Source organism: Anticarsia gemmatalis, chromosome 10, assembly GCF_050436995.1.
Source record: "Anticarsia gemmatalis isolate Benzon Research Colony breed Stoneville strain chromosome 10, ilAntGemm2 primary, whole genome shotgun sequence".
NCBI classification, from domain to species: Eukaryota; Metazoa; Arthropoda; class Insecta; order Lepidoptera; family Erebidae; genus Anticarsia; species Anticarsia gemmatalis.
In genome coordinates, this window is record NC_134754.1 from 2,392,967 (window position 1) to 2,419,706 (window position 26,740).

The window sequence follows — 26,740 nt, forward strand, 5'->3', positions numbered from 1 at the left end:
AAAATGTGGTTGTCTTTCTTAAATTACAAATTTTAATAGACTAAGAACAATAATATTATTAGACTTAATAAATTATCATCCTTTTTTAGTTTAGCTTAAAGATCTTTTTAGTTTTGGTCATAACTTTGGGCCTGCTGCTTACTATTGATACTGGATACATACCATTCTTAGGAATAAAATCCCATATATTTAGATTTCATTACAATATTTTTGTAACCTGTGTTTGCAACGACAGCAAAAAATCGGTTCATAAAAAACATTCAGACATTCATTTTAACACACATCCGTTCCTAGACATTATTTATCCTTATTAACCCTGATTAGGAACGTACTTCTCTTTCGTAATGTGCTAAAACCTACAGGGTTTTTAATGCCTCTATGGACTGAGTGGAAGTATGTACGACAGCTGATCATAAGGTACCGGGTTGGACCGACTACGTATCTTTTCTTAGAATGTCCTCAATAATAGCCTAAAGTTGGTAATATGACTAGCATATGGGAGTACACTAACGGGTATAACAGGACTGGCCCCCAGTTTCTGAGGTACTAACGGTAGTTTATCTATTCAATAGTTAAAACTCATAAATAAAAAACGCTATTGAATAGTTAAAGTAGTATAATATACAGGAGTAAAGCCCTTCTCCCATTACGATACGCCCGCGCGACTCTAGTCTCGGAGACTAGTCGCCACGAAGTATCTCACATACATTTGTATGGAGACTCTCACATTACGATACTGGTATTCTACGCGTTCGCGACTAGTCTCGCGATACCCGCCGTGTTGGTCGCTTGTGCGTCGCGTCTCGCGTAGACATGCGCTTAACATGTTCGGGAGCGGATTGAACATGGAATCATTCATTTCCTAATTGGAACTATGTTCAGGAAACATGTTCGCGGAACTATATAGTTCCACCACGTTTCAAGTTTGACAGAATCTAACATTTGATAATATAGGTAGTTCCTCAGTTCCTCACAGCTCCTAGGTGCTATAGAAACTGTGAGAAATTGAGAACAAAAAAACTGCAAGAGCTTCATCGTCACTGGAGTCGCTCGACATAACGTCAGTCTACAAAAAACGAGTTTGCACAAATGATGAATTTAGTAACTTTTAAGTTGCATAATATGCGAGCATCGGGTAGCGAACATGTATCCAACTAGTATTATACTCGAGTATCGTACCCTACAAGTATCGTAATGGGAGAAGGGCCTTAAACTATGCAGTGCCCTTAGTGGGTCGACTGACGTCAGTTAGAATTGCATTTATAAAGAGTGTGTAAGGATTTACCTTACCAGTAACTAGTCTATTCGTATTGGTATTTAATTCTAAAGTACTCCTTGGGTCAATTTGAGAGACGCATTGAGTATCTCGTTTGCAATGTTGACACTGTTTAATTGAAACTAGGGACCAGGCAGGTCATTTTTGTAAAGATACCTTGGTAATATTTAAATGTGCGTCTGTATTATGCCGAAGAACTTTTGCTTTCATGTGCCAATAGGCACCGGACCTTATTATTTTCTGAAATCATTTGGGAGAAATATACATGAACAAATTGAACAATTAATTACATTAATTGTTGGGAGAATAAACAAAACGAAAATATGTGATGTATATTTTATTTTGCACTATATAATAGCAGCATACAGATAGTAAACGATGACTAGTATGCCTAAAATAGTTAAACTACACGTAAAAACTGATTTACATATAAATGCTTGTAACTATTTGATAAGAACATTAAACATTGGCAATTTCACGACATATAGGGTGCTTAACTACATAAACATTTTGTAAACATACTACTACACACATGTCGAACATTGTAAAATATGAATGAATGGCTTGTTCCTTCTTATAACTTTAGAGTAGTGGCAGTGAGTAGTTGTCATAGAACACGTCTTTACTGTTATTACTTTGTAACTAATTTATCAAAGGTCAATAATTGACTATTAAATTTCTATTTTAGTATTTGATTTCTAAGTACAAAGTTGTATAACTTACTTACTAAATAAAACATAGAACCGTTGTTTGTGTTCAAGTTGTAGAACAAGACACAACCTAAAATAATACTTTACAATAAACATGGCACTATTTATGCATGCTTGAACACACTCGATCACTAATTGCGCATAATTATACAGTAACGTCAACGTTAGTGCGAGTGTATACAAATCACATAGAACTAAATCATGTATGATAAATTATCATACCATGCTTATCCTGTTCATAATATTTATCTCATAATAAAAACTTATGTTACAATCACAAAATCGTAGTAAAAATAATACTGTATAAAAATCATGAATGGTCTGAGCTACACAGCCTTCTTACATAATTATAATAAATGCATTATGGAATGTTAATACCTATCGTAAATTGTTAATAACACTAACAATACATACTTGTAAAATCTCATACTTGCCTTAACACTAAATTCAGTATAAATTTTAAGTATATTGCCGATTATGTACAAATAAAAATACAAACAAATTGAATCAGGATCCTAATGTCTAGCTAAGCGTAACTCAATAAAGTAAGCGAGGTCATTCTTTGCCAAATCTACTCAATAATAATGATAATCATCTTATAGCATGATTGATTTTCACGGTAATATAAATGGTAGATGCATTTACTTATCAAATAAAAGCATGTGGCTACATGATCGTCGTATCAGATCAACTACAACTGGGCCAATTATTTTACGGACATTACCGGAATTCGTTGGAAGTCCTTCATAGCTACTCAAATAGCTGCATTAATCATACATTGCTTTACCACGATAGTGAAAAACACGCAAAAGCTGAGATTCTTTTAGACATTTGATAATTTTGGGGAGAATATTTCATAATAAGATCGTAAATCATTTGCGCCATAGACTTATGTATTTCAAGCGTGACATGATTAGTTTTAGTTGATATTACGTGAGATTTCTTGTATACGCCTCGCGTTGCATTCCCGGCAGTAAAGATGGTCATCGAGAGGATAGCAGCCCCGGCCTTCTTGTCGCGAACACAGCGAAGCCCCGCAGTCCTCACATGCATAGCACGTTACGTGGAAACTCTTGTCCAGAGCTACGATACGCACCGTCTCTTCGGCTCCACCTTCGGGGACGATTGGTTCGCGACAGCGTGCGCATCTAGGCGCATATCTGAAAGTATCATATCAGAATTTCTTAGTTAACTGCATCGGGATACCTCACTTAGTTGATCATAAATACATAGTCACATCTATGGTAAAGTTTGAATCTCTGTATATTGAAATAGGACAATCACAAAAAAATACAATAGCGGTGACGCATTATGATACGACAACGCTTTTTCGAATTCAAAGTACATTCATACCTAGTTGAGTTATTTCTATAACTACAAAGCGAAATTAAAAACAAATTTAGGTTTATTTATACCTTTTATGGAAGTCTTCAATACAATGAATGCGGTTGACAGCATCAACTGTGAATGGTATACCATCAAGGCTTTTCTGACACACAACACATGTGAAGCATCTTGGATGATAAGGCTTGCCAGTTGCTCTGAGGATACGGTCCAGGATAGGGTCACCACAGACACAGCATTTTTCTAATGTGTCTAAGTAATCTCGCTCACACAGTGCACGACCTTGCACTGCATAGAATGGACGGCCCTGTAAAATATTATTTGGACATATTAGAAAATTATTCTCTCTTAAAACTACCAAATGCCAGGAATATCAATTTACTTTCACTAGATTTTCCTTCCCTAGACTCTGCATGCAGAATGATATACCGTCATATACCTATGTAAATAAATTAATACAGTAGATGAATAATGTTTGGCATCTAATCAAGTATTTTAATTCACCTTAGGAGTCTCTGATAGTGATTCACACATATACAGTAGTAAGCATGATGAAGTAATTTATAATGATTTATTTCTTTTGTCTCAGAGGCTTTTAATTAATATTTAAAATTTGACATCAATAAAAAATATTTTATCTGCGTTCAGAGCTGATCTGCCAGCTTTTACAACAAATATACATAAATATGAAAAAAAAATTAAGCAACTGTAATGAAAGTAAGTTCTAAATTAAAGTGATTCTCTCTAATTTCCTTAAGTTTTGTAAGCTAGGTAAATTGACTTACTTGAAGATTAATTCCACACTGTTGACAGCAGAAGCACTTTATGTGATAGATTCTTTCCATAGCAGTACAGCCGGTAGTCTCTCCCATGATCTTCTCTCCACACTTGTAACAGTTGCCACAGTACAGTGCATCATCAGGCTCAGGAGTGGGCTCCACAGTAGTGCCCACGTATCCGCCGTACAGCGACGTACCCGACAGCTGACTACACGGTCTAGGGTTGATAGGCTCATACAAGGACTCATATGTGGATGATGTCTGTGAACCTCCATATGTAGAGAAGTCCTGCGCATTCACCGATGCAGAGGATGGAGGATACGCCGACCCAGGTCGCCGCAACTCACTGTAGTTGGACTGCGCCCCTAAATCACTAATCCTAGACACTTCAGATCTCGCGTCGCGATCGCCATAGATGCTATCACCTCCGTATGCATTGCGTTGCATCATAACATTAGAATACACATGGTTAGTGCCTCCCGGGGGCAATAAATTACTATAGAGTAGTACATCGCCGCTGCGAACTCGCGCAGTGTTATTTCTCACAATGCAACTCTTAACAGGAACTAGGTTTGAGTATGTAGAGCTCGTGCGGCTACCGTATTCGAGTCTGGAGGAGTAGGACGGTTCGCAGGCAGACTTTACCATGCAACTTTGTGGTATTTGAGGTAAAGGCGGTTTGTTTTTTTTAGGTGGGATTGATGGTTTCTTCATCGCCGCGTTAATATCATCCTGAAGTTTTGCCTCTAGTTCGTTTGCATATATTCTCAAATCAGCTAATTGTTTGTCTAAGGTATTCATCTCTGTTAATTATCCTCGCTAGCTCCCTAGCACAAGAAAAAGTTATTATTTTATTCATAAATTGGTGCAAAAACGTTACGCCCTAATTTATTGTTTGATGCAAAACTGACAGCTATTATAATCTGTGGGCAAAAAATGCAGATTTAACATTCCGTCTTACGATAAAAAACTAGCTATGTTTTTTTTGTGTTTTATCATAAACTGTTTATTTTTAATCCTTTAGTATTATAAGGACAATTATTCATTAATTTACATCTGAGAATACATCCCAGTAAGCAAGCAGATGATCAGGTATATTTTTCATTGTAAGAATCATATAAATTGTAGCTTAGTATTGCACCTATAAATTGTTAGCACTTTTCTTAACCTAAGCGCCAATTAGATATTTTATAGTTCAATTTAATTGATTTCTTTATCGAATTAATTGGAATCATTGTAGTCGGGACTTAAATCATTTAGCTATTATATTTCTTGGGTTTAGTAGCGACTTTAGTCAAGTCAGGTATGGCGAACTACCTGGAGCTAAAGTTTGCTATAACGATAGTCCTGCAGGTTAGAAAGTTGCCAAAAAATACAAATAATTTTACAAGAACTTCTACTAAACGTATTATCATTACAGATTACTGCAGTTTATTGCCAGGGCGGTGACGATGACGGTAAATTTTAACTCGATAAATTGCTAACACTAAATATCTACCTTCTACTTATTCAAATCAATAACAATTAATAGTGCTCATAAATGACTATTTCAAGTTTATTTATTTTGCAGATTCACAAACATCTAACGATCCTTTAGAAGAAGAAGTATGTACAAAATTTTATCCCATCTAAAGATACGTAGATCATCATTCATCATAGATTAATAAATAAAATTGTAACTTTCTATTTTGCAGTGGCACATGGATTTTATGCCTGTAAGTATCACATCTATAGGTTAATTATACATACCTTTACAAGCTTTAACTAAAGAAAGTGGCATAAAATCTTTTAGACCGGCTATCTACCAGATAGCGTGTACAGAGAGCTTGCATGGTATGGGATCCTGCAAATTCAGCCTCTACACCACAGCTCTAAGTACAAGGTAGCAGCGCAACTTATCTGGCAACACACGCTGGGAAGACCACATCTCATTATGGAGAACCCACCGCAGGTATATTATGAGCTAACTAATTTCTATGGCAGGTGAAATATTATATACGCACCTTGTAAATATAACATTTTTTCTCGTAGTCAACCCAATCTGCAGGTAAAGTAAGCCGCCAGATCTTAGCTGAAGAAGCCGCCAAGTGGTCCCGCGAGCAGCGAGCAGCGCAAGAGGTGCTTATGGAGAACATCAAGAGTGGTGGTAATGGTCTCACGGTTAGAACAGTTATCAGCGCAACCAAAAAATCTGTATATATCATACAAAACGGTAAGGACGTATTGTGAAAGCTAAATTCAATGCTTTTATGATTATTCGATCGTCTGGACTAACTGAAATGTTACTCACTCATTCCTATTAATTCCTAATGCAATCTTACTCTTCAGGAAATTATTACAAGTGTCCGCATGGATCTGAGCCAGATCTAGATGCATACAGAATACAAGCAAACATGCATGAGAGGAGGTGTACTTTTGGCAAACAGTCCATTCCAGTATCACTGGACCCGTGCATCGAAGCCGAGGTCGCGCCAATAGAGTATTCTTTCCACGAAGGTTGGATGTTTTGCCTTGGAAACGGAGAAAGAGAAAATAATTATTTCCAGAATGGAACCCTGGATTGCGGAAATAAAACTAAGGTAGGTCGGTTTTGCTTCCTTTGGAAATATTTTTTTAATTTGATGGTCGATCAGATAATAAGCAGGTTCTTACTTATTTGTCTTACAGATAGGTGTCCACGAATTTCTAGATGAATGCGCAATCGACTACAACGTTGTGATTACATTCGATTACTTCGGCGACGAGCCACGAAAGGATATGATGCACAATGCAACTCTCTGCACCACTTGGGATCCTTGTCGACTATCCTATTTATATCGTCTTGAAGTAAGTACCTACGACGAAATACGGAAACGACTTCGGGGTTAACTAGGAATGGACTGCTCTTATTTTTCCTAGTCATTAATATAAATGCTAACGGGTCAGTGATCTGTGTTGGTCTTTAAGTGTTTTATACGTTTCAGCCACCACCAGATGAAATGGTGCCTGCGTTCCCAACGACAACAGAGAATCCCTGCGAAACTACTGTGTGTCCAGATTGTTTGGAGGACAACGTCACAGAAGAAGGTTACGTGCTGCCAGGTACGCATCCGTTATCAGATAATGCTAACATTGAAATAGGTATTTTTAATTTTGCATAAATTACTTAACATACAACAAAAACCGTTTAAAACCATTTCCAAACATCAGTCTGTCTGACGACAACTTATAGTTCTAACATGTTTTATTCGATAATTTATTATGGTTTCGCCTTACTTCCTGAACTGACCCAAATAATACAAAAATTGTTTTTTTATAGATGAAGTATTTGAAAACGCACAGGAAGAAACACGCCGAGACCACTGATAATGTCTTCAGAATATTGTATCACCCTATAAAAAATAAGATAAACTTGTTTTTCCAACATAAATACATTAAATACACAAAATGAATACATACACACGCTTGAAACTTTTTATAAACCGCTGTTGCATCTAACCACCCTCCTCCCCAAAATCATGAATATTGCTACAAAATAAATTATGGCTAATGTAACCTGTTTCAGGCAATCAGGCTTATGCACGAAATAACTACTTGTGTTAGTTATTCCGTGGGCCTACGCCTGTGCCCACAGAAATTAAGCTACAGATACACATGTCATATGCCCGATATCCTGATGTTTTTAAAACTGTCAAACTGACACTGACAATTGATTGACATTGACATTACAGTGACACAAAAATAACACATGGATGTTGAATTGTAGCACCATGAACTATATTTGTTGTTTTAATTTATAAATTAATAAATTTGTACGTTTGTAACAAGACGAGTGAGAAGTAAAAGATTTAAACAGTGTGTGAATTGAGCTTTTAATCTTACTGCGGGGCATCTAGGTACAAAGTGACATTAGAAGAAACAAAAATGGTTTTACTTAATAATTTCTTAGATATAATAGAAAGTTTACCAGCAGAACAGCACTTTAGTTTGCCAGTGTTAAAGCAGAACTCTTTGAAAATAGAATTTGATAATGATGACGTAAGTTTTGACCCACCTTTGCTTCCAAAGTATTATCGGAGCTTTGATTTTATTTTCTTCTTAGATTAGTTTCTTCTATTTTTATGCTATTTACTCCTGTCCTTCCATCCTTTCAATTCAGTTCTCTACATGTTGCTTTAATTTTATAGTGATATATCTACTTAACCTTACAGAATGTGACCACAGTGTACAATGGATCACCACCACTACTTCCTTTTGCTGAGAGTGATGTGTTTTATGCCAGTATCTCAAAGTCAAGGCGTTTGACCTCTCTGGAAGGAGACTGCAAAGCTGTTTATGAAGTAACATTTGATGTAAAGGTAAAATATTTTAGTGACTTTGATTTAATAAGAAACAACATCTAGTGATTTCATCATAGTTTTCTGGATTGCCAGTAACCCAATTCACATAAGAATGATTTACGGTTTTTATATATTTTTTTTAATAACAGTGATTTTAACTTTTTGGAGAAATTATGGCCATAAACTTGAATGTATCAGTACAAAACATTAGCCATTATTTACACAGCTGTGCACTTTAAAATAAGTTTTTATTGTTATTTCCAGGGAAGTAACTTAAATTTCAAAGCAGGTGACACAATTGGTGTGATTCCGCACAATGATGAGTCAGATGTGAATTTTATCATTAGTCATCTTGACTTGACCTTGAAGGCAGATCACTGCTATACATTATCTGTGGACGCAAGTGTAAAGGGAAGTAAGATACCTGCACATGTTCCTGTTAAGTCTACTCTCAGATACATCTTGACAAATTGTTTGGATCTAAGGAGTGTTTTGAAGAAGGTAATTTTTATATCAAGTGATTTTGTAATAATTATGTTTTACCAATAATTATGATTATTATTTTATGACTGTGCCTTTTTCAGCTTTTCCTTCTAGCTTTATCAAAACACACAAAAGAAGAAAAAGAAAGAAAGATATTGGAATATTTATGTAGTAAGGAGGGTTCATTAGCTTACACTGCACACATATTAGACAAAGGATTATGTGTTTTAGACATATTTACCATTTTCAAATCCTGTAAACCACCCATAGAGGTCATATTAGCTAATCTACCCAGATTACTGCCAAGGCCTTATTCTATAGTAAACAGTGGTTTGAAGAATAATGTAACAATGACAATTTGTTTCTCTGTAATGACAGTTAATAACAGGAAAGGACTGACAACTGGCTGGCTAGAAAATAAAATCTTGAATGAGTTGAATTTAGAACATCAATTACAAAACTTAAGTTTAACAAAAGAAGAAAACAATGATTTTCTTGTTCCTATATATCTAAGAAAAAACATGAGTATGTTCTCTTTGCCAGAAGATTTGCAAACACCTTTAATCTTAATTGGTCCTGGTACTGGAGTAGCTCCATTTATTGGATTCTTAGAAGAAAGAGAATATGTAAAGGAAAACAAACCTGATACAAAATTGGGTGAAGCCTGGTTATTCTTTGGATGCAGGAATCCTGAGTTAGATTTTATTTATGAGAAGGAACTGAAAGATTTTTTATCTAAAGAAATCTTGAATAAGCTAAGTACAGCATTTTCAAGAATAGATGACAACAAACAGTATGTACAGGTGAGTAGACATGTGTTACCATGTAACTATTTGTCATAATATATAAGGGCCTGAAATCACTCTGAATTTGGCATGAATAGACTTCTCCATATAAGAGCTATGTTTGGTCCCAGAATAATACCAACTAATATATTGTATCAGAAGTAATGTTTGGATCAACCCTAATGCTGGGATGTCCAACATTTGCACTAGGAATGTTTACCCATTCACTATCTGTGTAGTGACACACACAAAGCTTTTAAGAGTCATTACATCACACTTGTAATACTTTACTTAAAGCATTAGTCTAGCAAACTGTCATACAAACTTGGAAAATATAGTGTGTATACTCCAAAGAAAGTCCTGGGGGTAAATGATCCTATGGCCATTGACCTAATAAAATAGATATTTAATTGTATATGTAAATGCACTCACTAACCAGATAACCCATCAACTATTTTCCATTTTATTGGAGAAATCAAATGTTATTTTTAGACTTGAGGAAACATTGTAGTACATCTATTATGACTGAATTAATTTGTATTGTAATTTTAACAGGATGTATTGTCACATAATGCCGTGGAACTTGTCCAGTTAATAAATGATGGGGCTACAGTATACATTTGTGGTGATTTAAACACTATGGCAGCTCAAGTAAAGGATGTTTTCGTAAAGGCATTTGTTGAACAAGATAATATGACAGTGGAAGAAGCTGGTAAGAAGATAGCTGAATTACAGAAGAACAAAAGATACTTTGTTGATGCGTGGAGTTGATGAAGATAAAAAAATAGTTCAAAATAGTCTTTTTAAATAAATTATTTCTTATTTATTTGTATAGTGAGAAATATTGTATGATATTAGTGAACGCAATGATAAAATATCATTATAATTGTGTTATTACGACGTGTGTCATTTGATAAAATTACATGTTTTCCTAAAACCATTTCCGTGTTTTGCTTAGTATTTTTATCTAGACTTAGAGGTAGTTTTAGGGTATTTGTAAACAATAAAAGTCGCTCGTATTTTACAAAAATAATTTAATAGGCAAATTATATTAATAAAATGTTCAAAAAAGTCCTTTGTATATAAACTTATAATAATCGCGTGCTAGCGTCAATACATTTAGTGCTCTGCTAGTGGATGAATAGGAAAAGTTTATCCAGGTAAAAAAATAAGTGAAGTCATAAAAGAACATTAGTGCCGCTAGACCTGTGAGGACTTTACTTGAGCACAATTAAATCCGAGCAATTATTAGGTGCGCCGTGCGCATCCAAACAAGATACATAGAGAAGAATTGGCAGGTCAATATTAACTCATGACTCACTATTTTCTTAACATGAATAAGCTGTAGTTATCTAATAATCATAAGACAAAACCCAGTGACCGAACGATCGCGAACGTAGTCTGTCGAGCGAGTAGGAACTTCCTCCATCTTCGAACAGTGTCGCGCAGTGTGACCTCCTTGAGTCACTCTCAATTAATTTCGTGTTGAATCAGAGGCCTGTGACGTTTCACCAAACATCTTTATATCATTTCAGTCGCTCTACTATTTCTTAAGATTTCGTTCGAGCGATCGTACGGCACTGCAAGTGATAGCAATTTACTAAATAGACGTGGGATTGACGACAATGGATCACAATACATACTTGTGGTCAGCATGTAGTTATATTTAACTTTGCTTTGTGCACGTTTTGCGCCACAGTAGGCAAAAACTTCCATTATCATAATACAATTTGTTTCATGGGAACTATGAGTCTCGTAATAATCTGTTGTCAGCTGTGATAAAACATTTTAGCAGAGCGTTCACACGATTCTTCGTTGTGTCGATGAAAATGCTTAAAAACTATTCTACAGTAAAAAGTACACCTTAACTATCGCACGAAGCAGGCACTTATGGCGGAGAATGTAAAAATCAATATCTCCCATAAGTTTCGTCGTTACCGGAAGTTTTACTTATAAAAAATATATTTCATACTGATATAATACTAAAGAATCTCAATACATTTTATGAACAGTTTATTGCACAGGTCTGTTTTCTTTTTGATTTTTCAAGACGTGTTGGTTGTTGATAGATAGGTTTTATGTAAAACTTAGATAATAATTCATGATTTTTTTAATAAATACTGTGCAGTTTGACTGTTATGGTGCAGTCTAAACCTAAAGAGTTGTAATGATTGAGTTGATACTTAAAAACATCAAAAAATATTTTCAATGAAACATTTTAGTTGCATCATAAATTCATAACTTATAACTGGCCAATATTCTACAATAACATAGTGTAGCATAAAAAAAACAATTGAACACTGTAAGCAAATCTATCCTACGAAATACCACATACTCTAACAGTATAAATTGCAAATACATACATATTATTTATAGCACTAAACATTTCCTTATTTACCATGACCAGACTATTTCTTAACTCAGGCACTGAACTTTTAACCACAAAACCAAGTTTTATAATCATTGTACGATCGTTATCGTTTTATAATTAAAAGGGAACATTCCGAGTTAATCGTTTGAGCACCGCTGCATATTTTCAGGTCAACTGACTTCCTGCTCGCTATTCAGCTGGCAATGACACATATAGATGACGAAAATATAAATTGCGGCTTCGCTGCACGCTATGAAAAATGCTTGACTAATTTTAAACAAGACACAAGTTTTTGCGGCACTTTTGAACAAACATTTATTAAGTAGGTACCTTTACTTCCCAGGGAATATAAAACATCCAGGACTTTCCGACCTATCCGTGGATCCCACAAATAAATTAATTGTTCGCAAGGCACACACGTGCCGTGTAAGTGATAATACTTTTAACCGTTGCGCCACTCAGGTCATCAATAAAACTTGCCTACATGTAAGTAATAATTTACAGGGATAACCTATTCTAGGTATGGGATTTTTCTTGGTTTTCTTGTAAACATGATGGTACATTACCTACAGTACTGTAATACTTCGCGATCTAGTTAGAATTCTCACGCTATCGTAACGTCAGTAAGGTACGTCACAGTCGCACACACAGTTAGCTGTTAATTCACGTTAAAACCACTTGAAATACGGGTTTACAGAGCTACGTTACTCGATGAGTATTTGCGCACTACAGAGGTTCGTCTAGTTATCCAATCTATCCGAATTGGTCGGATCATTGCAATTTACTAATATACTAACGTCACGGCCACTTCGAGGAAAGTATGATGGGACTTACGTTCCTCCCACGAATGTGTTTTCCGAACATGTGGTAGCCCAGCTCATATTAGTAATATTCTACGTATAAACGGTGCTCATACGATTATTTTCGGTTTCGGAATGAATTCTAATACATACTATTAAAAATGCAACACTGAAATACAGTCTTATACATATTTTTAGAAGTATTATCTTACATGATACTGTTACTTTTTATAAAATACGATTTAATGGATTGATTTCGGAAGGAATGTGATACGGCAGCTTTCTGAAACTATTGCATTTGGTTGAGTTAGTAAAATACATTATAAAAATAACAATGCAAATGATTACGACTAGTAAAAAAGTTGTTTCGTTTATGTACATTTTTGGTAATAGCCTATCTCTGCACCGATGTTTTGGTGGAACCCATTTTTGTACATCTTTCTATTCTGACCACTGTAAGGTCGGCAATATTAATAATATAAAAATACAAAAGTATAGAAATATCATATTTTCATCAATCAGACACGCATATCATATTCCATTGTCATGAAGTTATTGTGTCAACTGATTACAGCGATCAGAGTGAAGGTTGACTGTTGTTAGATATCCCAAAAATCTATTTCTAGTCAATATCAGTCGAAAGCATTCCAAAAGTCTGAGTAGTACTTACAATTACAAAAATACTTAATTTTGGACAGATTACATTCTTATTAAGTAACTAATTTCTAGCCCAATAAGCCTAATTTGTAATGGTCAAATCGTGTTTTAATTATGGCATTTTGTTGTACATTAAAATTAAAGATTCGTCTATTCCCTCGAAAATATCATTAGAGGAAACTGTGGAGTGTGATGTGTAGTATCTATATCAGTAGTAGACACGGTATCTACGAGTGTAAAGATAAGACAAAAGCCGAACGCGCCTAGCATGCTGTCCAAATAAATATCTTGCGATTTTATGCTAAATGCGTTAACAACAAATTGTGTAGCTCAATACCTATGAATAAACATCTATGCTAATGCAGAATGCTTTCCGTCCGTCTCAACGATGTACTTGAAATACTCTTTTAAATTCTTTTCAAATAATGCCCTGTTTACAAAATATCATACGCAATTAAACATTGCCTATTCCAGTCATAATCGTGTAAAATACTATGCAAAACTTGGCACCACAATACATCCGTAAAGAACATACAAAATTGTAAAAAGCCTACAAAAGTGGAATATAGACGTTAAAGGGGAATGGAAGATATTACCAGTCTCAGTCGTAGTTCTTGTGATGAATCTTCTGTGCGGCCTTGATGAGCGGCGTCAGAGTGCGCAGCTCCATGGCACAGTCTAGGAACGGGTGTCTCAGTAGCTCGTCAGCTGCTGCCCGTAAATCTACATCTACTTGAAGGCACTTGTCCAGGAAGTCTTGGAAGTCCAGTGACAATTTCTCCCACCTTGGGATTTTAGGACGTCCCACCGCGGCGATCAGATATAAAGCTCTTAGCGGTGATTCTTTCATGTACGGCGGTTCTCCTTCAATCATTTCGATGGCCATTATACCTAGTGACCATACGTCAACTTTCTTTCCATATTGCTTTCTTGTCACTACCTCTGGTGCCATCCAGTACGGTGTGCCCACCATTGTCTGCCGTTTCTCGTCGCCTACAATATTCGCGCAGAAACCGAAGTCGGTTACTTTGACAGTGCCGTCCATACCAAGTAGGACGTTGTCTGATTTGATGTCCCTATGAATTGTACCTTTGGAGTGTAGGAACGCAATAGCTTGTAACGTCTCACGGCACACAGCAGCAATCTGGCCTTCTCTCATTACGACTTCAGTGACGACGTAATTCAGAGAGCCGCCATCGAGGAGTTCCATGGCGACCCAGAGATGTTCGTAACTAAGGAACGCATCGAGGAAATTGACCAGATTTTTGTGGTTGAAACCTTTTAATACATTGATTTCGTTGAGTATTAGTTCCTTCTTGCTCTGTTTAGTTAGGTCTATGTCCTTGATCGCCACTTTAGAGTTGTCCTTACTATCAATAGCGACGAACACCACACCTGAGGACAAGACACATGAACTGAATTAGCTTTTGGCTTTCAATTTGTTGGAATGTGTGAAGTGTTCTTACAAAATGCCTAAGCACAATTATTTTTGTTGCGTAATCGGTATTTCGTAATGACAGAATGTGTGTAGAAATATGACACGTTTTTATCACAGGTAGGTAAATGATACAATAGCCTCCTCCTTTTGAATTTTATAATCAAAGGAAAGTCCTTGTGTTTGGTGTGAGTTAGTCTTTAACGTGGTTACGAAACATTCACTGCAATAGTAATTGTTGTACTATCCATATAATCACTTCAACTACAGAGGCAAACAGATAAGATTATGACGAAAATATTTCTGTTATACAAATGTTTTGTATGACATATGATTTGCATAATGTGAGCTTGATAAAGAGCGATTAATATATGCTGTGAAAATTCATGAAACCTTTCCAAACTTCTATGCTATCTTATTTAGTTACACACATAGGTGGAGAATGTTAGCAGTAACTTAGTCAAAAAACCACCCTAATCTTAATTTTTTTTCTCTACCTATTCTTTCTTCATCACCCTCAGTCAAGACTATATGAAAAATTAAGACTGGCTGCATCAAGAAACAAAGTTTTGTAAGGTTGCTGTAACACTTTAATCATTGCAATTAATAGTTACAGTGAGATATTCATTGCAACATAAAATTGGTATTACCAAGCATCATGTTTGTAAAATAACCAACAACAATAACCAATAACAGGTAAACTTTACGTCATATTGTTAGGTGTTCAATTATATACAGATAATGTACAAAATTGACTTGATAATTATGATGACAGCTTTCTAATGGATGACTTGTAAACATCCATAGAGTATGTAACATGCAAACATAGCTCACATAAGCACCTAGTATTACTTAGTAAGCAGGGAATTGGTTAGAAAATAATCCAATAAATTAAAGTAATTTCGGTAGATCCCATAATCCAGGTTTATACTGATGAATGTTGTCTGCTTACTCCTACAGGAAGAAGGCGTGAGTTTATGTATGTATGTATATTGATGAACTAAACATAGTATAAAAAGATTGACTTTTTGACTTACAGGCGGAACACACCATTTATATAAATGTTTTCCTTATTTACTATACATCACACTTTTGTAATGAAAATTTGTTTTATTAATTTCATAGTTTTTATATGTGTTTAGAAACTGAGTTCTTTAATTCTATTAAGGCCAAAATATAACTGTTGAAATATAGATTTCCCAGTAAAATGTTTAATTACTTGCCTACTTGAGCAACATTTTTCCTTATTTTATTTTTTATAATATGACTGAATATATTCATAATACTTAGAGTTAGATTGTTAACATCAACATAAATAAATTGCAACTATGATAATAATATGGTAGACACATTAATGAAATTAAAGCAACTATAAAGGTTGTTGACCTGACTTTATTACGTAAATATTTATTAAATTAGATTTTACATTAGGTATATTAAAATGAATATGTCTTGTATATGATAGAAATCAGCTGTATCTTATTAGACTACTCATACTCGTCATTAAAGCCATCATGCTCGTGCTTTTAATATTTGGATTCTATCCAACACAAATTCATGTAAATATTAAAAATGGGAAAGTCTGTCTTTTTATTAAACTTTTACATGAAAACTTTTGCATTTATTTGGGCTTACATAAAAGATCATCTCAGCCCCGTCTTAATCTTAACCCTAATCTAATAAAATCTATAAACATATTCCAAAGATACACTATCAATATCTAATCCTTTGATTCTAGCATATAGAAATTTATAGACTCCAAGTCAAAGGAACCTTCCTTTTTTTAAATACCTACAATCATAGCAGCACAAGACATGTACTCAGTGTATTATATACTACTTAAACTGTGGTTTCCCAGCCAGTAACATGACTTAATACTTTTATTCAAATTTCCAATATTACTGGCATGTCTAAATCTGTTGTGGTTAACAGAAGTCCATAATTAGCAGCCAATACTTTGTGTTGTCAACACAAAAGTTGGCCATTTTGTTTTGGAAATAGTAAAGAGGTTTTTGTATTTACGCATATTGAGTATACAGCATGGTTTTACGTACAGACTGTAGAACTGTGCATACCTTAAGTATCATGGGTTAAGGTAAATTTAATTATGAATGAGTGTATGAATATACCTACCTACTACAAGTTGAAGAAAGCATACCTCTATGGTACTAAAATGAGGTCAATACACTGAAATTATATTTTCATTTTAAATTGCTCCAACTACTACATTCTTTCAACAACACTATTTATGTGAAAAAGCCTGTATTTAAGATTACATTAGATTAGATAGACAATATATAGTACCTATAGATGTAATGTTCATATTAGCAGATATTGACCGTGCTATTATCACAGAGGTGTTAAATATATTGAATATACTACCTTCATGATGTTCTTAACCTCATTTGTGAACATCAAGTTCATGCTAACTGTTCAAGACTGATTACTAAGTGTATTGTAGTGTATGACTCATAGAAAGATAATGTATTATGTTTATTTCTATTATAACTGTAAGAGATATACTTCCTTACAATATTTTCAGGTAGTAATGCAAGTTCAAGGGTAATGTTGAATTTGTTTATCAGTTCAATGTCTCTCAGGTCATTGTCATTGCACTGAAATATTTACTTCATGAGTTTGTCAACATTGGCTGTGACTGCAGTGAAGTTAGTAGCAATACAAGCATGAGGTTTTGTACAGGACTCTCATGAGGCAAGTATAAAACAGGATTTTATAAAATCATGCTTTAACAAGCCTAATTAAAGTTATATCTATTTTTGGTGTGGGTCAAAGTAACAAAAATTACATAAATAGCTTATAAATAATACATTACCTGAAGCGCCAGCACCAAGCTGCTTGATCCTTTCAAACCTAACATAAGGGTCATCCTTATTACATATCTTCTTCAATTCTTCATAAATTTCTTCATCACTGAGGGTGGCATACTGTAACTCTTTCTTCCTCAGGATTGGGCTCTCCTCAGGCTCATTTCCAATAAGACTTAAGTCCTCCACCACTGCTGTTAAGTCCATAACAGCATCTTTCTTCTTCAGGTTATGTTTGGTTGGTGCGGCTGGCATGGTCTGCCGTTGTGAGAATATGTCATTAGTGTTCACCTCCTCCTCGCTGCTCTGACCAATAGATAGATCTGATTCTTGACTCTGATGCGCATTCTTATGGTCTAGTAACTTCTCAATTTCCATATTTTCCTCTGTAATTGCTTCTTGCGTGAGGAATGGTTTGAAGGGCTCATCGGGTGCCTTCTCCTTTTTGATTGTGTACATGTGGAACTTAACGGCCTGGATGGCCGCGTCAGGGTTCTCATTTTGCTCGGCGGGCGTGATTTGCGTATTCAACAATCTCAACCAGGAGTTAGGCAATCCCTCCAACATACCCGTCTCAGAGTTCTTGCTAACATGTATATGTTGTTGTACATTTGTTGGCATACCAATGTCAGTAGCACGCTCTTCCCTTTCCCTATGTTGCTTTTTGGAGAAGAGTTTCCCAAACACACCACGGCCCGACCGCCCACTCATTTTGCTTGATTATTGTCTGTCTAATAACAACTAGCCCATATCACTGTCACGCACATAAAACACAAACCTACATTGCTCGTAAGACACTTATTAGCAAAGGCGGAATAAAGTTTTGTTAAGATAGGAGTGGCTTTACACGGACGGATCGTACCATAGGACGGCAGCCACTTTATCATCTGTCAAATGTGACAAAAGATCGCAAAGAAAAATGGAGAGAAAATATCATGTGTTCAGTTCCACGCAAGTTTATAACCTTAAATGTTATATTTAGTCGTATTCTAAACTAAGCCCCATTAATCTAAAACAATTTTTTGATTTTTGCCCATTGTTTTGTTTTCAAGAAGTACGTATATTCAATTGTTTTATTCTGAATTACAAAGAAAATCGTATTTGTTGTCCTGGGACTGCGTGTAAAGAAACGTTATGATCGCACATTTTTACATTGGCAGGCTTGGAGTATCGTCGGGTCGTTGCTGATAAATAGGAATTCAGATGATTCATTGTCCATCCGTGAATACTAAAATTGAATCTTTAACACCATTTGAATAAATTGATAACGTCGATTGATATTGTTTATCAATCAATCCAATAAGGATGATAAAAGTTTAAGCCAATTGGACGGGGTGTACTTATTACAGAAACAAATAAAATAAATCACGTTATTTAAACTAGAAGTTATACCTACGTAGATACAGTGCAACATAAAATTATATTTTACCTGTAAGTTGATACTTATTTTGCACACTAGGCGTTAAGTAACCGTTAAATATACTGTTGACAATATCTATAAAATTAATAGGTAACAAATAGATAACTCTGGTAACGCAGTTAGAACCCGGACTCGAACCAAGGACCACAAGCTCAAGCGCCCAAATCATTTATAGTGATAATAAATAACTTTTATCTCAGAGATGTTCCTACATTACATATTAAAAAAAAATATATATTTACGTACGTCTATGAAACTAGGCACCTACTATAATTGTTTCTTGTTTGTACTACATATTAGACCAAACAGATAATATCGGCTGAGTTTTGTGTTGTAGATACGGTCACTAAAATCCTTAATCGCCTTCTAGCTTACAGGTTAATAGCTTCTGGAACATTTGCCGAAGTTGATTTGCAGCTTCACTGGCTTCAAGCTGGCTCTTCATTACAAACGAGTGTTATTATTTAACCAAGTGACCCTAATACTCCTATGAAAAAAGGCTCGTATAATAATAGTTAAGCGTTTCATCGTATCACAACAAAAAAGTTTAAGTGGATAAAGTCTATAAACAGGATTATAGTTAGGTAATTAATAGAAACTTGTTATTAAAATGTCGTAAATGCTTTCGTTCGATATTATGCCCGTTATATAGGCCTGTTTTTATTCTACGTGACTGTAGTGAGAGTGTAGGTAGAAATCAGTAGACATTTATTAAGAAGGATTTATGTACCTACCTACATAAATCTATCTTAATCTATCTATCAGAATAGAGTTATATTATTGCCGTCTCTTCTGCATGATTGAGGGTGAACCATTGTAATTTTTTACTGATTAATATTTTTTTGATACAAAAAGTTTAGTTAAGTTAGGGTGCGTCCACATCTGGCGAATGTGCCGCGAATGTGCAGCTCGCGAGCCGTTTGCGAGCTGCGCGCGTACAATTTTGTTCGAGCGCCGCTCCTGCGCCGCCCGCGCGCAGTTCACGCGCAACCTAAGCGCCGTACGCGATCAGCGCGCGGGCGGCGCGCTAGCGGCTCGCGTCTTCCTTCCACCCGCGTCTCAATCCCCGCACCCCTAACTTACCCGCCAACGCCGTTGTCTCTTTTTTTTCCTTTTTATCAGTAATATAATAGCTAATGATGCAGCAATTATATTAAAAGCACTAGTGTCGTCCGACATCTTCGAAAGTACTGAGCCAGTAAATGGAACTGTAAGCGCGAGGATTGAGTACGCGCAGATCGCGCGCCGCGCGCACGCCTTTATACGAGCCTTGTATGAGTTGCGCTAAAGAGGCGCACCAAACTATTGCCGTGACTGCACGCGCGCAGCTCGCAAACGGCTTGCGAGCTGCACATTCGCGGCACGTTCGCCAGATGTGGACGCACCCTCAGACCTCATGTAGTAACAACACAGGGCATGGCTCTAAATGTAGAGCACCAACCTTTTTTGAAATGATGGATTGAATAAACCACATCATAACATATAATCCTTCGTTGGTCGCAAAGGATACCGCATGATTTAAAGTCATCCTTTAACTGTCCTTTATATCATTTTAAGTGTTCTTAACAATTGGCGCTAAATTGCATGAGTGAATCTGAGCAAAAGACGCATCTGGAGGGTCAATGGCCAATGATAAGTTCAATTTAGCTCGAGTTAACAACTAGCTGTAAACAGCTTAAATTCCACTAACTGGTATTGAGCTAAGCGCAATATTTTATGCGCAATAAACTTGAGAGCGGATCTTTCTATTTGTATCGCTGTTTCCGAGTGTTCCGACCTTCCTTCATGAGAAACGTGGTCTATGAATAGGGCTGACTTTCTGTATCTGTACTAAACTATAGTTCTATTCCATAACCACGCGGGTAATGATATAAAGATCTATTTAAATAAGTACTTATGTTTTTCTTCACACTTATAAAATGAGCAAAAGCGGATTCTGTTTTGGATATGAATATTGCCCACGTTTAATAGTAATTCTTCAATTATGAAATTTCCAGTCAATTTGTAACTGGTTTGCTACGATAAACTTAGTTACTTACTGAATTTCTGTAATACTTTTTTCTACAGATTGCCAGGCCAATGCCATAGGAGACCATATGCTCGTACATTAAAATGTAATTATGGTAGTATGACGTAGAAGACGTAATGGTGATGTATTTATATATATGTAACAGGGATAAAAGGGCGTTTATTGTTTTGTAATAATAGTACTATCATTGAAATGTGTTACTAATATTATGTGCATTTTAGTTTGTTATATTTCCTGTTTGTCTGATCAAAAAAAAACTAGCTGATAGTCAAATGTTGAGATTAACGAAATAATAGTAATGTTCTATATGAAGCAGTGGAAGTATACTAATTGATAGCTGAAATAGATTGGCTAAAACTTTTCACATTGCCGAGAGATGGCGGTCTATGAAGGTATACATACATGCCACATGTAGAGTTTGGTATAGTCGTTTTAACCATTAGAACTAAACCAGGAATGGTGGTACATAGTATTAGTATTTTTATATAGTTGTGAATTTGTAAAATGTATAGTTGTGAATGAAGCAAAATAAGGAATAGGGATCGTAGCAAGTAGGTCTTTAGTCGCTACCTCGCTACCTACCTTTATTGAAAAAATGCGTAATTTGATGTTGGTGCCTGGTGGTGGTTGGTGGTGAAGTCTTTCGGTCATATTTATTTTCTAAAGCAGAGTAAAAATGCATTTATATGCAGTTGCTACGCAAATAAGCTAGTTGTTTATAAATATATGCGTAATTGCACCTGTAAGCCTTGCTTATCAAACCGATATCTGTTTAATATCACCTAGCCGTCGATCCCGAGTTAATTGCTTTGTACGAGCTTTTACGGAAGTAATCTTTGATTGCCCGTTAAAAGGCTTTAATGCTATCATCTTAACGTCTATTTTACAACATTTCAAAGTCGATTGGAAATTGGTTGTAATCCTTCAGTGTTTGTTTTTAATTTTTGAAAGAGTCGGCCGAATTGGGCCTGGTTGTCGATAGTCGATATCAAATTTCAATTGACTTTGAATTAAATAGGTAAAATATATCGGTATATATTTTTATCGACACTTGACCTGACAGCTACCTGACAATTTCTTAGTTATTAAATACGGGACGGGATACACGGTACAAGAAGAAAACTCATTAATTACTACGCACTTCTAGGCCCATCAGTCCACAATTCAAAGTACTTAGTTCAAATCAGTCCAATCAATTTCACTAAAAATAGTTTCTAAGTCTTTATTCCTAACAGTGCAGTACTTTAAACAGGCCAAGTAATTGGCGATAAGTCATTCTAAATAAAGGCTCGCAACTCATGACTTTATGAGCGTACTAGACTTTACGTTAGCCTTAATATTGTGTTAAAACAACTAACAAATAATAACGTCGTAATCTCATTTCGAGTACTAAGGGATTTAAAGTAACCCAACACTTGCGTGCAAGAGAATATTGTTCGTACAAAGGACGCTACCACACGTTTCATTATAATGTAACAGATATTAAGTGTATCGTGTAACTGATATACACGTAATTGTGATTAATAAACACTGTCATTGGCTGTAACCGTGTTACTTTGATGCAGATACTCACTATTATGTATGTGGTTGTAGGTACTTTACTAGACTGCGTTTTCATTCACAGAAAATCTATTGTAGAGTCCGTTTGGTACAAGGCATCTGGCTAATTTTTATATTATCATTAACAGCTTTTCTCTATTCATTGTAGAGCATACATTTCTTCCTATTTATGTCAATCATTGCAATTTAGACAAGCACTCTTTATTCTTAGGAGTTACGGGAACGTTTAAAACAACCCATTTCCACTACTATGCCTGATTTCGAAAAGTTTTGACGGAGTAATGTTGTTATACGTCTCGACTGATTGGCTTTTTGATGAGATGCATTAGTATAGCAGCACAGCATGGTTAAAACTAGCTACCGTATGTGTATCTAAATGATTTGTATAAAAAAATTAACAACACCGTCTGGTGGTCAATGAATGCGAATGATTTCTCGACATCATCTCTTGGTCAGAGACTCTCAGAGACTGTTCATAAGACTTTCTATCGATCATGTTTATCGATGGAAAGTCGAACATCACTATTTCCAAACTTACACAATTTGTGTACATCTGCGTAGTAAAGTCAAAGCTTCAGTGAACAGAGACGGTATAGTAAACAATTCTTTCTGAAGCTGACTCTGTGTTATTTTTAGGTCAATAGCTTTTGAATTCGCTCATCGCTAGTTGTACTGATGAAAATGTATAGCGCTATGCGTGAACGCGCCAAGAATACACGCACGCTCGAAGCACAAATATTAGTTTTTTTTTGTGTGATATCGGACCATACAGTCTAAACATATTTGAGGTGTATATTTTGTTTGAAATGTAAGAATTTAGGATGTATGCAATGAGCTCAATTTCATTCAAACAAGTACCGTTATTTTCTAATTTAATATGTTTGTTTTGTTGTAATGTTTTAATTGAAATAGCAATATGAAGTGCAACGGTAAAATTGCCGGTTGGGAAGTCTAGCGTTTAAATTTGGTCATATTATATTCAAATGGCCAGACTATTTGAATAATTGCAAGCATCATGGCTTATAACGAGAATACTTATGATAAAATATGTAAGTTGGACTGTAATTTCGTTAAATATCGCATAAATAAGGATAACACACTTTGTACTGTGACTATTGGACTAAACTCTACGTAGAGTCCGTAATTTTGAAATACGTCACCAAAACTGGATACTTATAGCCTAAATATTTATGTTTTTGCTTCTCCAGAAAAGTACATAATATGACTAATAGGAAAAAATGTTAATAATACTTTCTAATTAATAAATCCATATGATTGATGTGATATTTTTGTAAATATCGCGGTTTATCCGCACTCGTGCATTATTAAGAGCATCGCCATCTTTTTATAATCTGACATATTAGATAATAATGTGAGAGTTTTATCATTATTGTCGTGACGAGTTATCTAGATCTTAGGTACACACAATATCCTGTCTGGAAAAAAATGTGCATATAACATTAATCTACATATTTGAACAAACTATCAAAGTTCTTTTTGTAAAGTAATTGTGTTTATTAATAAACTGATGATTGTTTTATTAGCGGAAGGAAATGACGATGAAGTTTTTTTGTGTGAATTCGAAAACTCAATTATTATTTTCAAAAATAATTATTTTATAAAACTGATATTTTAGTAAAATCAGAGCGCATAGTATACCCATAAACACATAGGTGCAGATCAACACGGCTGACTTACAGCTGCAATATAAGAAATCTAGACCTTTTTATCACTCTTCCTGCTTAACCAACACAATGTCTTCTCAGCCATAAACAGATAAAGTTATAATATACCAGTCTTACGCATTACAAACATAAAATATACAACATAAGTACACAGTGTATGCTGGGAAGTGTTAAACCTCTACATAAAGTGGGAAAAAGTATGGGTTCACACATAATTGCGATTTCACACCTAGCCGGGCTGTGGTGGCCGGAATTCGCGTGACTCATTGATTAGATCGGCGGTTTTAGATGTTTAACTGTGTTTAATTGGCTGTTGTACGGATTCCTTATCTTCATAATAAAAGCATGGTCGAAAAGATTTGGTTACGAACACTGGATTGGACAGCATTTGTAAGGAATCCTAAGACGGATAACGACAAGTTTCTGTTTTTATTTTTACTTTTCGTTTACAAAGTCTTTTGCTACACATAATCATCTGCTAAATGTATGCTCCATTCTCCAAAATTTCATCTTGTTATCCAGATAGGTCCAGCACTAAATAAAAAGAAATTCCATTTGATGGATTACTGATTTTATTTAGAAAGAAGACCCTGTCAAATAGGTTCAATCTTCATCTCTTCAATTGAAAAGATTGTGGGCTGTTATCAGTCGGTGCGGCATGGAAACATCACAACAAACAAAATAAACACTTATCCTTCTCATTTCAAATGACGCATTTAAAGATAGACAGACACGTTCGCTTCTAAACTGAACAAAACAATCGCCTGTAGCTCAGGGCGTTTTAATCGTAGTAATTTAGAAAGGTCATCACCTCAGGCGCATCTTTTTCAGTGCGTTTCCGAGAGTATTGTCAAATTGTTTCACTATTGCATGACGCGTGCGCCAGCGTCACAGCCGGCGGCTGGGCGGTCACCGCCCACTGAAACGCCAGTCTCGACGTCCACTCCGTGCGGTCCGCCTGTCGTTTCCCACCGCGACATACAAACCCCTATTTATAAATAAATATAACTATTATACACATGTAAACCAAATTTATATTAGCACGTGATACCAAATCCGCGCCATTTTTGTTTTTTATTTTTTTATGATATTTCGAGCGGGAAACGACGAAACGCGATTCGATTCGTTGATTCGATGTTCCGAATTTAAATTGTGTTTTTGGACAAACGGGGTGAAAATGTTTATGGTGCATTTTTGAGGATATACCGTGGATTCTTTTGTAAAAGGTATATTTTTATTTTGGTTACTTAAGTCTATTTATTTTTTGAGGATTTGGTCTATTGCCGGCAACAACGCTCAAACTTTTTCAGGAGTTTTGAAGTTTCTAAATAAAGTGTTATGACAATTCAATCAGAACTTGTGATTGCGCAAGAACTTGAATTATTTTTTCTATTGATTTATTCGTGTAGTAATTATCAATAGGTAGCTACTACGAGTATTAGTGATGATTCTGTAATAGTTAATTGAATTTTCATTAGATTCGAAGAACCAAGTACAGTGTACATGCACGTAGAGGCCGATCAATGTGCCACTGGGCAAAGACCTCATAATAAAGTCAATATGGTTAATGTTGAACATGGCTGGCCGGCTTTAAATTGATCAGATAGTCGAGTCGCTTGACTGGCAATATGATAAAATAAATAATCGGCTGTTATCTAGTTATTGGGAAACTGGAAGAGAGGGTTTCAGTTGAACTAAAACTATTCATTATATTGATGAAATTAATTTAGCTTAAAGGATTCAAGCGAAGTTTTATAGAAAGTAGTCCTAACGGGCGATCGCGTGACTTGAAACCCTAGGGTAACGACCCCTCCCGAACATTTACTCATTTGGTCTCCTTGACGTTTGAAATATTTACTTTCTCATAAAACTACGTTTTTATTAGTTTAGTTATTATTATAGGTAATCGATAGTCGGGGTATATTTTCTTTTAAAAAAGTAACAACACTGGTTAGAGCCCAACATAACTTTTTCAAAATTGGAACGGCTGTTCCTTTTTTGTTGTTGTTGCGTGTATTGTTTCGTCATTATTATGAAGAAAGGAGGAGTTAATGTTGTTCATAAAATGTAAAAAATCTAGTGCAATAATAAATCATGAAGTAGGTATGTTAGTTTTAAATAAAATTGAGTAAATACGAACTAATATTTTATAAAATACCGACAGCGTAATAAGATATTATCTGTCGTGCGTCGTGAAACCGCAATGTGACATCACGACAGAAAGACATTGACATGATTACATCTGTTGTGTTTTTCAATCTA

General features: G+C 35.4%; 5 protein-coding genes across 6 annotated transcripts in view; 3 read left to right on the plus strand and 2 right to left on the minus strand.

Annotated features, from left to right (window-relative positions):
- Nucleotides 1-1,600: 1,600 nt before the first annotated feature.
- Nucleotides 1,601-5,028, minus strand: LOC142976173 (lipoma-preferred partner homolog). Its single transcript, XM_076119426.1, has 3 exons — nt 4,116-5,028; nt 3,402-3,637; nt 1,601-3,146 (listed from the first exon to the last, which is right to left on the minus strand). The coding sequence occupies exons 1-3, from the start codon at nt 4,908-4,910 to the stop codon at nt 2,906-2,908; spliced, it is 1,272 nt and encodes a 423-aa protein (XP_075975541.1). The 5' UTR covers nt 4,911-5,028; the 3' UTR covers nt 1,601-2,905.
- A 317-nt stretch (nt 5,029-5,345) lies between these two features.
- LOC142976256 (uncharacterized) lies at nt 5,346-7,550 on the plus strand. Its single transcript, XM_076119546.1, has 10 exons — nt 5,346-5,462; nt 5,530-5,566; nt 5,680-5,714; nt 5,804-5,824; nt 5,902-6,060; nt 6,141-6,321; nt 6,438-6,688; nt 6,777-6,935; nt 7,073-7,190; nt 7,408-7,550. The coding sequence occupies exons 1-10, from the start codon at nt 5,415-5,417 to the stop codon at nt 7,452-7,454; spliced, it is 1,056 nt and encodes a 351-aa protein (XP_075975661.1). The 5' UTR covers nt 5,346-5,414; the 3' UTR covers nt 7,455-7,550.
- Nucleotides 7,551-7,685: 135 nt separating this feature from the next.
- On the plus strand, nt 7,686-10,593 carry LOC142976255 (methionine synthase reductase-like). Its single transcript, XM_076119545.1, has 5 exons — nt 7,686-8,126; nt 8,300-8,446; nt 8,693-8,929; nt 9,013-9,714; nt 10,252-10,593. The coding sequence occupies exons 1-5, from the start codon at nt 8,013-8,015 to the stop codon at nt 10,465-10,467; spliced, it is 1,416 nt and encodes a 471-aa protein (XP_075975660.1). The 5' UTR covers nt 7,686-8,012; the 3' UTR covers nt 10,468-10,593.
- Nucleotides 10,594-12,706: 2,113 nt separating this feature from the next.
- On the minus strand, nt 12,707-18,670 carry Pak3 (p21 (RAC1) activated kinase 3). The gene is made up of 2 exons (XM_076119544.1): nt 17,793-18,670; nt 12,707-14,919 (listed from the first exon to the last, which is right to left on the minus strand). The coding sequence occupies exons 1-2, from the start codon at nt 18,493-18,495 to the stop codon at nt 14,126-14,128; spliced, it is 1,497 nt and encodes a 498-aa protein (XP_075975659.1). The 5' UTR covers nt 18,496-18,670; the 3' UTR covers nt 12,707-14,125.
- Nucleotides 18,671-25,407: 6,737 nt separating this feature from the next.
- Nucleotides 25,408-26,740, plus strand: part of LOC142976122 (uncharacterized) — a 145,660-nt gene continuing 144,327 nt past the window's right edge. The window contains exon 1 of one of the 2 annotated variants that reach the window (XM_076119357.1): nt 25,408-25,704. The gene's annotated coding sequence lies outside the window, so the exon portion shown is untranslated. The remainder of the gene's footprint in view (nt 25,705-26,740) is intronic. The other variant, XM_076119356.1, reaches the window with a different exon arrangement.